Source organism: Hyperolius riggenbachi, chromosome 7, assembly GCF_040937935.1.
Source record: "Hyperolius riggenbachi isolate aHypRig1 chromosome 7, aHypRig1.pri, whole genome shotgun sequence".
NCBI lineage: Eukaryota > Metazoa > Chordata > Amphibia > Anura > Hyperoliidae > Hyperolius > Hyperolius riggenbachi.
In genome coordinates this window covers 256395989-256408683 of record NC_090652.1, presented here as the reverse complement: position 1 = coordinate 256408683, position 12695 = coordinate 256395989, and the positions used below count along the sequence as shown (strand labels likewise).

The 12695-nt window shown below is 43.5% G+C and overlaps 2 protein-coding genes across 2 annotated transcripts in view; one reads left to right on the top strand and one right to left on the bottom strand.

Moving 5' to 3' along the window:
• Positions 1 to 3940, bottom strand: part of LOC137524980 (FAST kinase domain-containing protein 1, mitochondrial-like) — a 78075-nt gene extending 74135 nt beyond the window's left edge. The window contains exon 1 of the mRNA XM_068245575.1: positions 3831 to 3940. The gene's annotated coding sequence lies outside the window, so the exon portion shown is untranslated. The remainder of the gene's footprint in view (positions 1 to 3830) is intronic.
• Positions 3941 to 4205: 265 nt separating this feature from the next.
• Positions 4206 to 12695, top strand: part of PPIG (peptidylprolyl isomerase G) — a 42642-nt gene continuing 34152 nt past the window's right edge. Inside the window, exons 1-3 of the mRNA XM_068245573.1 lie at positions 4206 to 4468; positions 10953 to 11021; positions 12469 to 12543. Coding sequence (XP_068101674.1) covers positions 10961 to 11021; positions 12469 to 12543 — 136 coding nt within the window. The 5' untranslated portion in view covers positions 4206 to 4468; positions 10953 to 10960. The remainder of the gene's footprint in view (positions 4469 to 10952; positions 11022 to 12468; positions 12544 to 12695) is intronic.

Below are 12695 nucleotides of genomic sequence, written 5' to 3'. Positions count from 1 at the left end.
ACTAAACACAGCTATTACTGTATATATACATTATTTTTAATGACTATTATCCGAGAAATAGAACATTTTATCATATTTTCTATTTTAATTACAGTTACAAATTCATTAGGAGTCGGAGTCGGTGCATTTTTTCCCAACTCCGACTCCAGGCACCCAAAATTGCCCGACTCCACGACTCCGACTCCACGACTCCGACTCCACGACTCCGACTCCACGACTCCGACTCCACGACTCCGACTCCACAGCCCTGTCTGACAGGATGGAAAATCCAGGTCAATCTGCTGCTGGTAGCAGATCGATGACTCATAGAGTTGCATTGGATCTAATGGTGCAGTAATGCCTATAGATCGATTTTCAATAGATTTCCAATAGATTTAATTCTGAAATCTATTGGAAATAGATCTAAATGCATTACTGGACCATTAGATCCAACGCAACTCTTTCAGCCATCGATCTGCTGCCAGCAGCAGATCGACCTAGATTTTCCATCCAGTCAGATAGATCAAATCGATCGCAAATCGATCAATTGGCTGGTTCGATAGAATCGATTTCTGATCGATCAATTGATGCCACAGAATCGATCGATGGCTGAAATCGACCAGTGTATGAGCCCCTTAAGGGAGCATTTACACTTTGCTCTTTTTGTGTGTGTTTTCAAACATTGAAATGGAGATCTAACGTTAAATCAATGGCCTGGTTATCTTTATTATTATTGATTTTTAGAGCGCCAGCATCTTCTGCTGTACAACAGAATACAGGGTATACCAATACAACAGTTAACAATACAAGACAGTGGTGGATTACAGCTGATGCAATGCATTAATCAAATACAGGTTTTTACACAAGGGTGGAAGATATGTGTGCATAACACACAGCATTGAGAGATAGAATGCCAAACGGCCTACAGTCTAAAGGTTTAATGCCGGGCATACACGGCACGTTTTATGCGCCGGATCGAGCCAGCGGCTCGATGCTGGCGCACCCCCGCTCGTCCGCGTGGATCGATTGCCGCTCGTCCCTGCCGGCGCTTCCTTATCACCGCTCGATTCCCTGCCATTGTCTGCCGGCGGGAATCGAGTGGGCGCGGGTCGAGCGGCATGATCGGGGCCAGCTGAATATTATCAGCTGGCCAGATCACAGTACAGAAACGTACCGTGTATCCCCAGCATTAGGAATAGGACAATAGGTGATGTAAAGAGGTGTATGATATGGTAAAAATTGTGGCCAGTGGTGTCCTAGGTAAGAGAGGTCACACTTGAATGAGTTATTCATATGCAGACAAAAACTGACATAAGTGCAAGCACAATGTGCATTTTCCCTATCAATTAGCTTTGGTAGAAAAACACACAAACGCATGGTGTGCAGAAAATGTATTCAGAAAACTCACACAGAAAACTGACAGACAAGTGTGAATGCTATTCTACAAGTAAGGGCACATTCACACTTGCTGATCACAAAACGCTAGCGATTTTGCTAGCGTTTTGCTCTGGCGTTTTTTGGCAGTTAAAGCCCCAAAAAAAACACCATTCACACCTGTCGATTTTTTAGTGATCGCGTTTTGCGTTTCTATAGCACTAAAACGTGATCACCGGGAAATCGCCTGAAAATGGTGCAGGCTACGCGTTTCAGTTTAGAGTTTTTGGTCGATTTGCGGCGATTAGCGCAAATTGCCCAAGTAAGAACAGCCCCATAGGGTTTCATTGCACTAGTGATTTTAAAAAGCGCTAGCGTTTGAGTGTTTTGCCAAAATCGCGGCAAACCGCTCAAGTGTGAATGGGCCCTAAAGACACTGGCCTCAATTCCCTAAGATCTCTGCTAGAGATAATAAGGCAAGAAGAGATAACTTGCCACCACACATTTAGAGAGTTATTTTATCTCTTCATTCCTTAAGTTACCTCCTCTGTAGTTATTTTCGCACACAGTTAATTAACAGCCTGTCTTTAACTTTAGAAGTTCTGGAGTTATTTTAAGGATTGAAGAGTTAACTTTAGAGATGTCACCTTAAAGGAGTTATCAGGCTAAATTAAGAAAATCAGCGCTACTTACCCGGGGCTTCCTCCAACCCCAAGCTCCCAGCATGTCCCTCACCGCAGCTCTGCACGCACCCGTTCGGCGCAGCTCCCTCCTGGTCCCCGGCCGGTGTGCCACAGGCCTGACGTCATCGCCAGGGGCCAGGAGGGAGCTGTGGCGAACGGCTGCGTGCAGAGCTGCGGCGAGGGACATGCTGGGAGCTTGGGGTTGCAGGAAGCCTAGGGTAAGTAGCGCTTATTTTCTTAATTTAGCCTGATAACTCCTTTAACTTAAAGACAGAAGAGTTAACTCTAGGTTAGCCTGAGGTAAAAGGTTTCCTGAATACTACATGCCTTATCACCATGGTGATTACTCTAGAAATCAGGAGATAAGCTTAGTGAATTGAGGCCAATTGTCATGTGGATCCCTGGAAACTTACTCCTAAAGGTGCGTACACACGCACTACGGCCGCCAACGATAGGTCCGTCAGACCCTCCCGCTGGGCAGACTTTCAGGCGACAGTAGCGCGTGTGTACGCACTGTTGGCGGACTGATAAAGCTGTTTCTGAACGATCCGCTGACAGTGCGTACACACGCGCTACTGTCGCCTGAAAGTCCGCCCAGCGGGAGGGTCTGACGGACCCATCGTTGGCGGCTGTAGTGCGTGTGTACGCGCCTTTAGGCAGGGGTCATGCTTGTAGAAATCGCAGGTATTTTCCCATAATTCAAAATCGCATGCAAAACCGCATGTAATGTTTTCCTATGGACAAAAGTGGTTGAGTGTAACAATGTACATTTCTCCACATGTGGGAAAAAAATACCAGCTTTGTTCAGAAAAGTGAAAAGAATCATCCACGGAAAACCACAGCTTTTTCCACATACTCAAGTGTGATCATTTGAGGAAAGTGAGGAAAACTGAAACACAACCAAGTTCTAAGCAGGATTAGGACTTTATATGATGTAATATGATGTTTATCTTATCATGATCCTTTTTTATCATGAAACTAAACCGAATAATTGTGCTATACATAATTCAAAATTAAACCAGTGACAAAAAGGTATTCTGATATATAGTATGATTACTTAGAGATGTGATCTAGAATTCAAATAGTTCTCCACCTCTGTAAAGGAACAGAAACAGTAGAAGCTAAACCAAAACTTTGAACAAAGCTAATCTGATATCTAATACCGGGCAGCACGGTGGTGTATTGGTTAGTGCTCTCATTTGGCATTGCTGGGTTTCCAGTTTGAATTCCAGCCAGGACAAAATGTGCAAGGAGTTTGTATGTTCTCCCTGTGTCTGTGTGGGATTTCTCTGGGCACTCCAGTTTCCTCCCACATCCCAAAAACATACAGATAAGTTAATTTGCTCCCCCCAAATTAACCCTAGACTACTATACATACATTAGACCATACATACAAAGATGTAAGACTATGAGAGGGATTAGATTGTAAGCCGCTCTGAGGTACATTGACATGACAAGACAATATACTCTGTACAGCACTGCAGAAGATATCAGTGCTATATAAATACTAAATAATAATAATCTAAGCTAAATAATTAATTACATGTCAAACTGACTCTTTAACCATTAGTTTTTCTAATCTAGGTAGTAACATACAAAACTCAGGTTCAGTCAGTCACCACTAATTCCATATCAGCACCAGTAATAATTATTATATAATTGTATGTATTACTGTACTGCATGTACAGTATACATATTATGTACACAGCACAAAAATCAGTAGACTTTTCAGTTCATTTGTACTCCTAGATATGATTACGGGAAATCCAAAAGACGTACAGAAAAGACCCATACCTTTCCATGCACTTGCTCTCTAGCTTCCTATTTTTTTTCTCGATTACAAAACTGAACCCTGCTAACAGGTCAAGACGTGCGTAAAAAGCATGCTTGGAAGTCATTTACTTCCTGTCGCATGGCTGACGTCATCTTGAAAGTCCTGCATCACTCTGCTCTCTAACACAAATAACGCCCTGGTTTTATTCATATTCACATCACAAACATAAGTCAAATGCCCTTCCCTCAGCTAGGAAAATGCTACCGCTCGCAATTTTTATTAGCGCTAAAGAGCATCTACGTTCGCACAAAATTACGCATGCGCAAAAACCTCTGCCCTGAAGGTCAAAATGAGTATGCGCTGAAGAAAGCCTATCGCGAGGAAGCCACTGGCAGCCCTCACAAGTGGCTGGCCGAACGACTGATCTGGGTTCTTGGTGGTTGCGCTTGTCCACGTGACGTATGTTAAAGTGAGGCCTGGGAGAGCTTGCAGCAGCAGCGCATAGGGGCGATGTGATAGGCGCTCGTTGTCGCCTGTCTGGCTGATCTCGGCGGTGCTTGGAGAGCGGGAGGCGGACGACGGGTCTGGCCTGAAGAGGTGTGGGCACACAGGGCAAGGCTGGGTATAACCGCGTACTAATTCTGGTGTACGCAGTGAGGTGAGGACAGTGGCGCGGCTGTGAGTTCTGGATGCTTGGGGTGCACGGGGAAGCTGCCCGCGGGGAGGGGGTGTGCTTGCACGGGGAGTCATGCATGGTGGAGTGGTGGTTCTGCAGTTTTGCATGCTGGTGGTGCATGGGGGGTGCTTAAAGTACCAGCAAGTATTCTACCATAGGTAGTCTTGCTTTGAATGGCCTGATAAATGCTTTGCAGGAGGATTTTTTTTTATTATTATTTATTTATATACAGTAGTACCAATATCTTCAATAGAAAAAAAAACCCTTATATTGCACTTTTCTCCTGGTGATATCGAATTGCTTCAGGGCTGCAGCCACTTAGGGTGTGCTTCAAGGGTTACCAGGATCCTTAGGGAGCCTTGCCCAAAGACTCCTTACTGGACTTCATACTGGTTTAGGTGTTGGCTTAGGGCCCGTTTCCACTAGCGTAGTGGATGCGGGGCGATCGCTGCATTGCCTCGCGCCCCCTTTGCATGTACTCTCGGTTGTCTTGCGTGCAACCGGATGCAGCGTCATGCGACTTCCTGTCAGCGGCTATGGGGACTCGGAAGCGTGCAGTGGAAAAGTGCAGCATGCTATCCATAATTTCCCCCGCGTCACGCCGGATCGCTGAGTAGAATTCGCATGAATGGAAACTACTCCATTGTCGTGAATTGGTTGCAGGTTCCTTGCGATGCAGAGCGGTTTCTTCATAGCAACACGTCTAGTGGAAACGGGCCCTAAATCCAGTATTCAAACGCTGGTCAAAAAATGGTTATCGGTATGCTATCCAGCTGACCCTAGAATAGAACAGAAACCCATTTTGAGAACAATGTATACATGAGCAGTTCAGCACACAATCATGATCTACAATCAGGACGTCCAGCAACAGAAGTACAGAGATGCATACAATTGATGTTAAAGGATAATTGTAACCACCCAGTGGGAAAAAAGTTACATATTCAGCTAAGTAGAGGGAAGGCTCTGTATAACTTGGGGCTTTCACAGTCCGCTCTGTATCTCCTCATTCCAGCGTCTGACTTTAATGTCGAACGAGCATTTGGGGATTCTCAGAAGGCTACGGAAATACTTGGGTCTGTGAGCACTTCCCAGCATGGAAGTCGCATTTGTGGAGCCGCTTATTTTCTGAAGTTCTGGGGGATTCGGAGACGCAGCAGAAATTCAAAGTAGGGGGGGGGGGGCAAGGGGATGCAGAGAGGACCAGGAAGACCCTGGAGGTTACAGTGTACATGAGCTGTATTTTGCCCAGTGCTGGGTTAGGGGATTAGACAGGTACCTTAAATTCTAGCTACGACAAATTATGAGCTTGTTTGAAGAGGTGTGTTTTGAGGGTATGTTTGGAGCATGAAGGACAGGCTGTGGCAGAGCCTTCCAAAGAAGAGGTGATGCCCGTGAGAAGTCCTGGTTGAGGAGGTGAACAAGCAGGACGATAAGGTCTTGTGGGACAAGTAACATATTACTGGTGGGATGTTATCTGGAGGAGAAGAAATGTATGGAGGGGATAGCTTATGTAGAGCTTTCTATGATAGTGTTGTCTGATAAGGATGGTAGAGTTGTGAGCCTGGATCCCGGGACTGTAAAGTAGTTCACTACTCCATCTCTACAAAGCTAGAAGACCCCCTCACGATGAGAACTGATAATTTAATGCATGTTTCTAAAAAAAAAAAAAAAAATTAGAGGAACTCCAGTGAAAATAATGTAATGAACAAAAGTGCTTCATTTTTACAATAATTATGTATAAATCATTTAGTCAGTGTTTGCCCATAGTTAAACCTTTCCTCCCCCTGATTGTGATTCTGACATGTACCACATGGTGACATTTTTACTGCTGGCAGATGATGTCTGAGGAAGAAGCTGTTGCTTGCTTTTTTGGCAGTTGGAAACAGCTGGTATTTCCCACAATGCAACAAGGCTCCTACAGTGTTATGTCAGCACCATGGTCCTGACATCACACTGTGGGAAGGATTTCACCACAATATCAGCCATACAGAGTCCCCTGATGATCTGTTTGAGAAAAGGAAAAGATTTCTCATGGGAAAGAGTGTATCAGCTACTGAATGGGATGAAGTTCAATCCTTGCAGTGTTCTCCTCAGACACTTTTAGGCGGGTGCTCCACCTGGCTAATTTTGGAGAGCACCCGGTTGTCATCGACTCGCCGCCTCCTCATCCTACTCCTATGCTGTAAGCACAGTTGCATTGGCCCTGAATTCCCCACTCGCACCCCACCCAGCTACTTTTTCATGCCATCCGGCTGGAAAAAACTTCTGGGGAGAAAAGTGCCTTGGTTACGGTTTCTACACACACTTTAGTATTTGTATAGCACCGGCAGCGCTGTACAGAGTATATTGTCGTGTCACTTAACACTAGAAAAGGGACACAGAGGCATGTTCTCGTCTGCAGGACATACCTCTGTGTGTCCTGATCACAACTCTCTGTGCCCGCTAGCCCCACCCCTGCGGAATCTGGCGACATTCTGAATGTCTATAAACTACAGGAAAGGGGCTGCCCACTGCAGGCTAAGGAACGTCTGCAAAACGCCCCTTCCCCTCCTATCAGAGCCTTCTAACAGGCTCACTGATGCCTTCTCCCCGCCCCCCTTCACGTCAGTCAGCGCTGTGCTCTCAAAGGAGAGCACAGGTGCTTCCTCTCCAGCGTTGTGACCCCCAAAGGCCACCAAAGTGAAAGTGATGGATGGCTGCAGATAGGCGCGGAGATTATGAGCACTGCCTGGTCCAGCAACCCCTATGGACATGTTTTATTTTATTACTTGTAGACCCGGCTCGGGTTCTCTTTAAAGGTGCCCATACATGTACGGACAGATCGACCACAAGACATCTGATCAGTGAAATCTCTCCCTGATCGTATCTGATCAGAGAGGGATCTGTTGCCCCCCCCCCCCCCCCTCAGTATACAGATGTCCCCCGGTGAACATACTCCATATGTAATCTCACCTCTCCACTGGCACTATTTCTGGCCTGTACTAGGTAGCATAAGCCGCATGCGACAAGATGGACACTGCAGAGAAGACAAGAAATTGTGTCAGTGGATAGGGGAGACTTAAAAAAAAGTGCTGCACTGGGGAACATTTCCTGGGGGGCGGGGTACTGGCCGGTCGTCCTCTCAGATCGGGCATTTGCAACCAAGATTAACAAGCATGGCCAATCTATCCTTTGACCAAATTTGGTCTCAAATTAATCGATCTGGCCGATTTGTTGCAGCACTGATTGAAGTATTGAATCGGAAGGTGTATAGGCTTGCAACATCACCTGATATATAGCCACCTTAAAGGACAACTGAAATGAGAAGAATATGGAGGCTGAAGAATGTGGGGTGGCTGGATAGTGTATTGGTTAAGGGCTCTATCTTTGACATGGTGAACCAGGCTTCAAATCCTGGCTAGGGTCAGTACCTATTCAGTAAGAAGGCCTTGGGCAAGACTTTCTAACACTGCAGGTCTCCTCCTTAGTGGCTGCAGCTTTTGAGCGCTTTCAGTCCAACAGGAGAAAAGCACTATACAAAAGTTAGGATTATTATATTTACTTTCTTTTATATAATACCTGTTGCCTCACAGCCCTTCTGATCTATTTGGCTGCAGTAGTGTCTGAATAACACCAGAAGCAAGTATGTGGCTAATCTTGTCATATCTGACAAGAATGTCAAACACCTGATTTGATACATGCCTGTTTAGGGGCTATGGCTAAAAGTATTAGAGGCAGAGGATCAGCAGGATAGCCAGGCAAGTGGTATTGCTTAAAAGGAAATAAATATGGCAGCCTCCATAGCCCTCTTGCTACAGTTGTCCTTTAGGCTACTTACACAGTGGGACGTTGCGTTTGTTGCGACGTTGAAGTTGCACAATGTGCCCCTAACGCAGCGCATGTAGATTATAAAATTGGACATTATTTTGCACTACGTTGTCTTTTGGCGCACCGTTTTCGACGCATACCGATGGGACAAAAACGGCGCATGCGTTACATTTTAAAAAAAATAAATTACTGAGCATGTGCAACACACATAACGCAGCAAATGTATTGCTAAACGCACCAGCATGCAGCACTTTCTAAATATTGCTACACGTTACACACAATGCAACGTTTGCACTGTGAATGTCGCACAGACTTTGCATTGCTGTGCGTTAGTCTACGTTGTAATTTTTTTTTTATAACGTGTGACTTTAACGTCCCACTGTGAAAGAGGCCTTAAGGTGGCCACTCACTCAGGGCTGTGGAGTCGGTACAAAAATCATCTAACTCGGGCCCTCCGTTTATGAAACCACCAACTGCAACTCCAGGTACCCAATATTGCTCCGACTCTAGTTTAATTTTTACAAAGGTTATGGATTTGGTTCAGAAATCATCTGACACCTCAGTTTATTGAAACCACCGACTCCAACTACAGGCACCCAAAATTGCTCCTACTCTGACTCCACAGTCCTGCACCCATTATCCAGTTGTTTTCCTTTTTTTTTTCTTTTCAATCTGATTGTAGCATTTTGAAAAATGTGACCAATGTATCACACTTGTTTCATTTTTTTTTTTTCAGCTAGGAAAAAGTGAATCGGTTCATTTTGGCACCGTCATAGCAGCAATGCTCTGCTTTGTGCCCTGCGTAAGAGCCAGACTCTGAATTCCATCTTCCTTTGAGTTGCTACAACTCAGAGGGGGAATAGCATTTAACGCTGCCGGGGATTTCAGCTGCAGCAGGGAGAGCCGTCATTCAGCTCACCAGGCGCCCAACTGCCCCGCGCCGAGATAGTATGTACCCAGGAAAAAGAAATGATTAGGTCCTTACCTGAGGCTTCTATTGGCCCCCTGTAGCTGTAATGTCCCACGTTTTCCTCCTCCGATCACCCGTTCCCCGGCACCAGTCAATTATTCGTCTAACAAGAGCTTACTGCACAGGCGCAGTACAAGGTTGTCTTGTACTGCACCTGCGCGCAGATGTGACACGTGTAATAGACCAGGACCGACGGCAGGGAATGAGTGATCTGAGGAGGACGGCGCGGGACATTACAGCTACAGGGGGCTGATAGAAGACCCAGGTAAGTGTTAGTTTGTGTTTAATGCAGCACTCCACAGAACCCCTTTAACCACTTCAGGACGAGAGCAATTTTCACATATCAGCTCTGCTCCCATTCATTTGCCAATAACTTTATTACTACTTCTCACACCTAGATGATCTACATATTGGGTTTTTTTTTTTTCAGGACAAATTAGGCTTTTAGTGAGTAATATTTTTGTTTAGCAATTACCTTATTTTCTATGCATTTTAAAACCTTCCTGGCGGTATGATTATTTCCAGATTTTTTTTCCCAAAAGCGGTGCAATTTTTTTCACAAGCTTTCAGAACCTGAAAATCATACTGCTTGATAGATCTGTGGCAGCCCTGCACATTCCACACCTCCAATGGATTCAACCCAGGATTAATGCTCTAAACTGCAGCTTTCCGTCCCGAGCCTGACTCGGGGTTACCGCTAAGGAGGTTAAAGGGAAAATAAGAGGAAAAATGGGAAAAACACACTTTCTCCATTTACGTCCATTTTAGCTTTACAATAAACAGCGCTAACTATAAGTTAAACCCACAAATTGTATTTGCTTGTCCATCCTGGTTATTACAACATTTAGATTGTTTCCAGTACAATGTATGGTGACAATATTGTATTTGGAAATAAAGGTGTCTTTTTTTCTGTTTTGTTTTTGTACACTATTGATTACAAAACCTTATTTGCAAAAAATAACTAATATACCCTCATGGCATGCACATTTAAAGAGCCAAGTTCCTAAGGTAACAATATAGTTATTTTTCTTTTATATTCTTTCACTTTTTTTTTTTTTTTTTTTTTCATTTTGGTTTTGGTACAGAATATACACATTTTTTTTATTGCTTTTGATTTGTTACTAAAAAGAAAAGACATAGCCCTTAACCCTAAAACACTCTAAAATCTATTCTACTACTTATTACAGTTAAAATGTTACCCCATATGTCTTGTGTGGCTATACTAATACATTCCCAAGTTTGATTTATAATTTTGAAAATTAATTTTTGTTTGTTTCTCCCTACCTTTTTTATTTTTTTAATGTGACATGGGTCCAAGCTTTAAAACACACAAATGTATTCTACAACTCGTCCCGGAAAAAATGATGCCACATGTACCTCATTTAGTAACAAACTGGTGGTGCACTTTCCACAACAACACTGGCCGTGTATACTCGTCCAGTTAGGCTGAAGTGGAGAAATCACGAAATTGACAGTGTACCTTACACTACACCACTCAATCAGAATAATCAGCCACTCCTGATCAGCTTGTATTGATAGATTTCTTTTTTTTTTTTTTTTGGCACAACCAATCATTTTTATCGAATTGCAGTGAAATCGATTCTTTATTGTATAGTGTGTGGCTACCATAAAACGTAACTCAAGTTTTTTTTGTTTTTTTTTCTTCTCTTTTTTTTCTTTTTCTTGCAGCGGATATCATGGGGGTCAAACCTCATCGGCCTCGTTGTTTCTTTGACATATCGATTAATAATGTTCCAGGTAAGAAAAGACTGAAAAGTACAGTAAGGTCTCATTCACACTGGAGCATTTTAACTTGTCTATAAATCGCCAGTGATCAAAGCGCTATGGCAATACAAACCAATGGTAGTGTTCACACTGTAGCTATCGCCAACCATTAGCTGAAACTGCAAATATTTACATGCAGCAATTTTTTTTTTTTATTTTTTTTTTTTTAGCGATTGTGGCTCTTCCTCTCTGCTCTAAAAAAAATAAAAAAAATATGCAACAGCATAACCTTTTTATAGAAAAAGATTTCTTTGTTTATAGCTGATGCATATCCTACTAGAAGTCTGCAGTGTGTCCACTTCCTGCTTCCATGAAAGCAGACATATTGTTAACACTTACCAGTTGCAGTGTTCTCCCCAGGCTCTTTTAGCCGGGTGCTCCACCCGACTAGTTTTGATGAGCACCCGGCTGTCATCGGCCCACCACCTCCTATGCTGTAAGCAGAGTTACGCACTGAAGCACCAGCACTGCATTCTCTCATATTGCCCCACCTGGCAACTTTTTCATGCCACCCGGCTACTATTTCATGCCACCCGGCTGGAAAAAATTTCTGGGGAGAACACTGCAGTTAGCTTCTCTGCCATGGCAGTCAGCTGACACAGGTAAGAGATCAAATTACAATTTGTGATTTAGACACAGATGAGGGGGGGGGGGATTAGACAGGCTAAACTCTGTAAATACATATAGGGTGCATTTCTTTATTTTTTCCTTCTGTCCTGTGCAAGAATTCAGGTCCACTTAAAAGAATCACAAAATGCAATTGCTCCAAAATCTATTTCCTGTACCGTGGAAAATTGCTTCGTAAAACACCAGTGATTTTGCAAGCGTTCTGTGATACAAGCCTCATTTTTAGCTGCACAGAAGAAAACTGCCCGGGCAGTTTTCCCCTTATGCTGTGCAAAGCATGATGGGATTTCTGATGTTGTTGTTCTCGTTGTGCTGTTTTTTTTTTTTTTGTTTGTTTTTTTTTATACATTTTGAATTTGACATTTGAAGCCTAGTGTGTGCAGCTAGGAGGGGGTTATCAGGACACAGGACAGTTGGAACTGTGTCTCATGCTCCCTGTCACCTCCTTTCAACCAAAAAGGTGGCTGCCCCCTTGACAAAGATGGCAGCCCCCATGAATCACACACATTTGCCTGTTCTTTTAAAACAGGGTGAGTAAGAGATTATATTACCAATCTATTCTAATTACCATAACTAATGTAACTTAATAACAGTATGTTTGTTTAGGCTGAAGTTCCCCTTTAATACAAAAGTAGGAACTGTAAATGGGCTATTTCTGTATGGTAGGTAGTGTTCTGTTGTATCCAGTGATCTCACGTTTCTGAACAGCTCAAGCTGCATCACCTCTTTAAATGTAAAACTATGATCGGTTCAGTCAGGTTTAATAACATCTGTATACTTGTTTGTGTTGCAGCTGGGCGAGTTGTGTTTGAACTGTTTACAGACGTTTGCCCAAAAACATGTGAAAACTTCCGCTGTCTCTGCACAGGTTTGTTGTTACATTGAATAATATATATATAGTGGGATGTGAAAGTTTGGGCAACTTTGTTAATCGTCATGATTTTCCTGTATAAATCGTTGGTTGTTACGATTAAAAAATGTCAGTTAAATATATCATATAGGAGACACACAGTGATATTT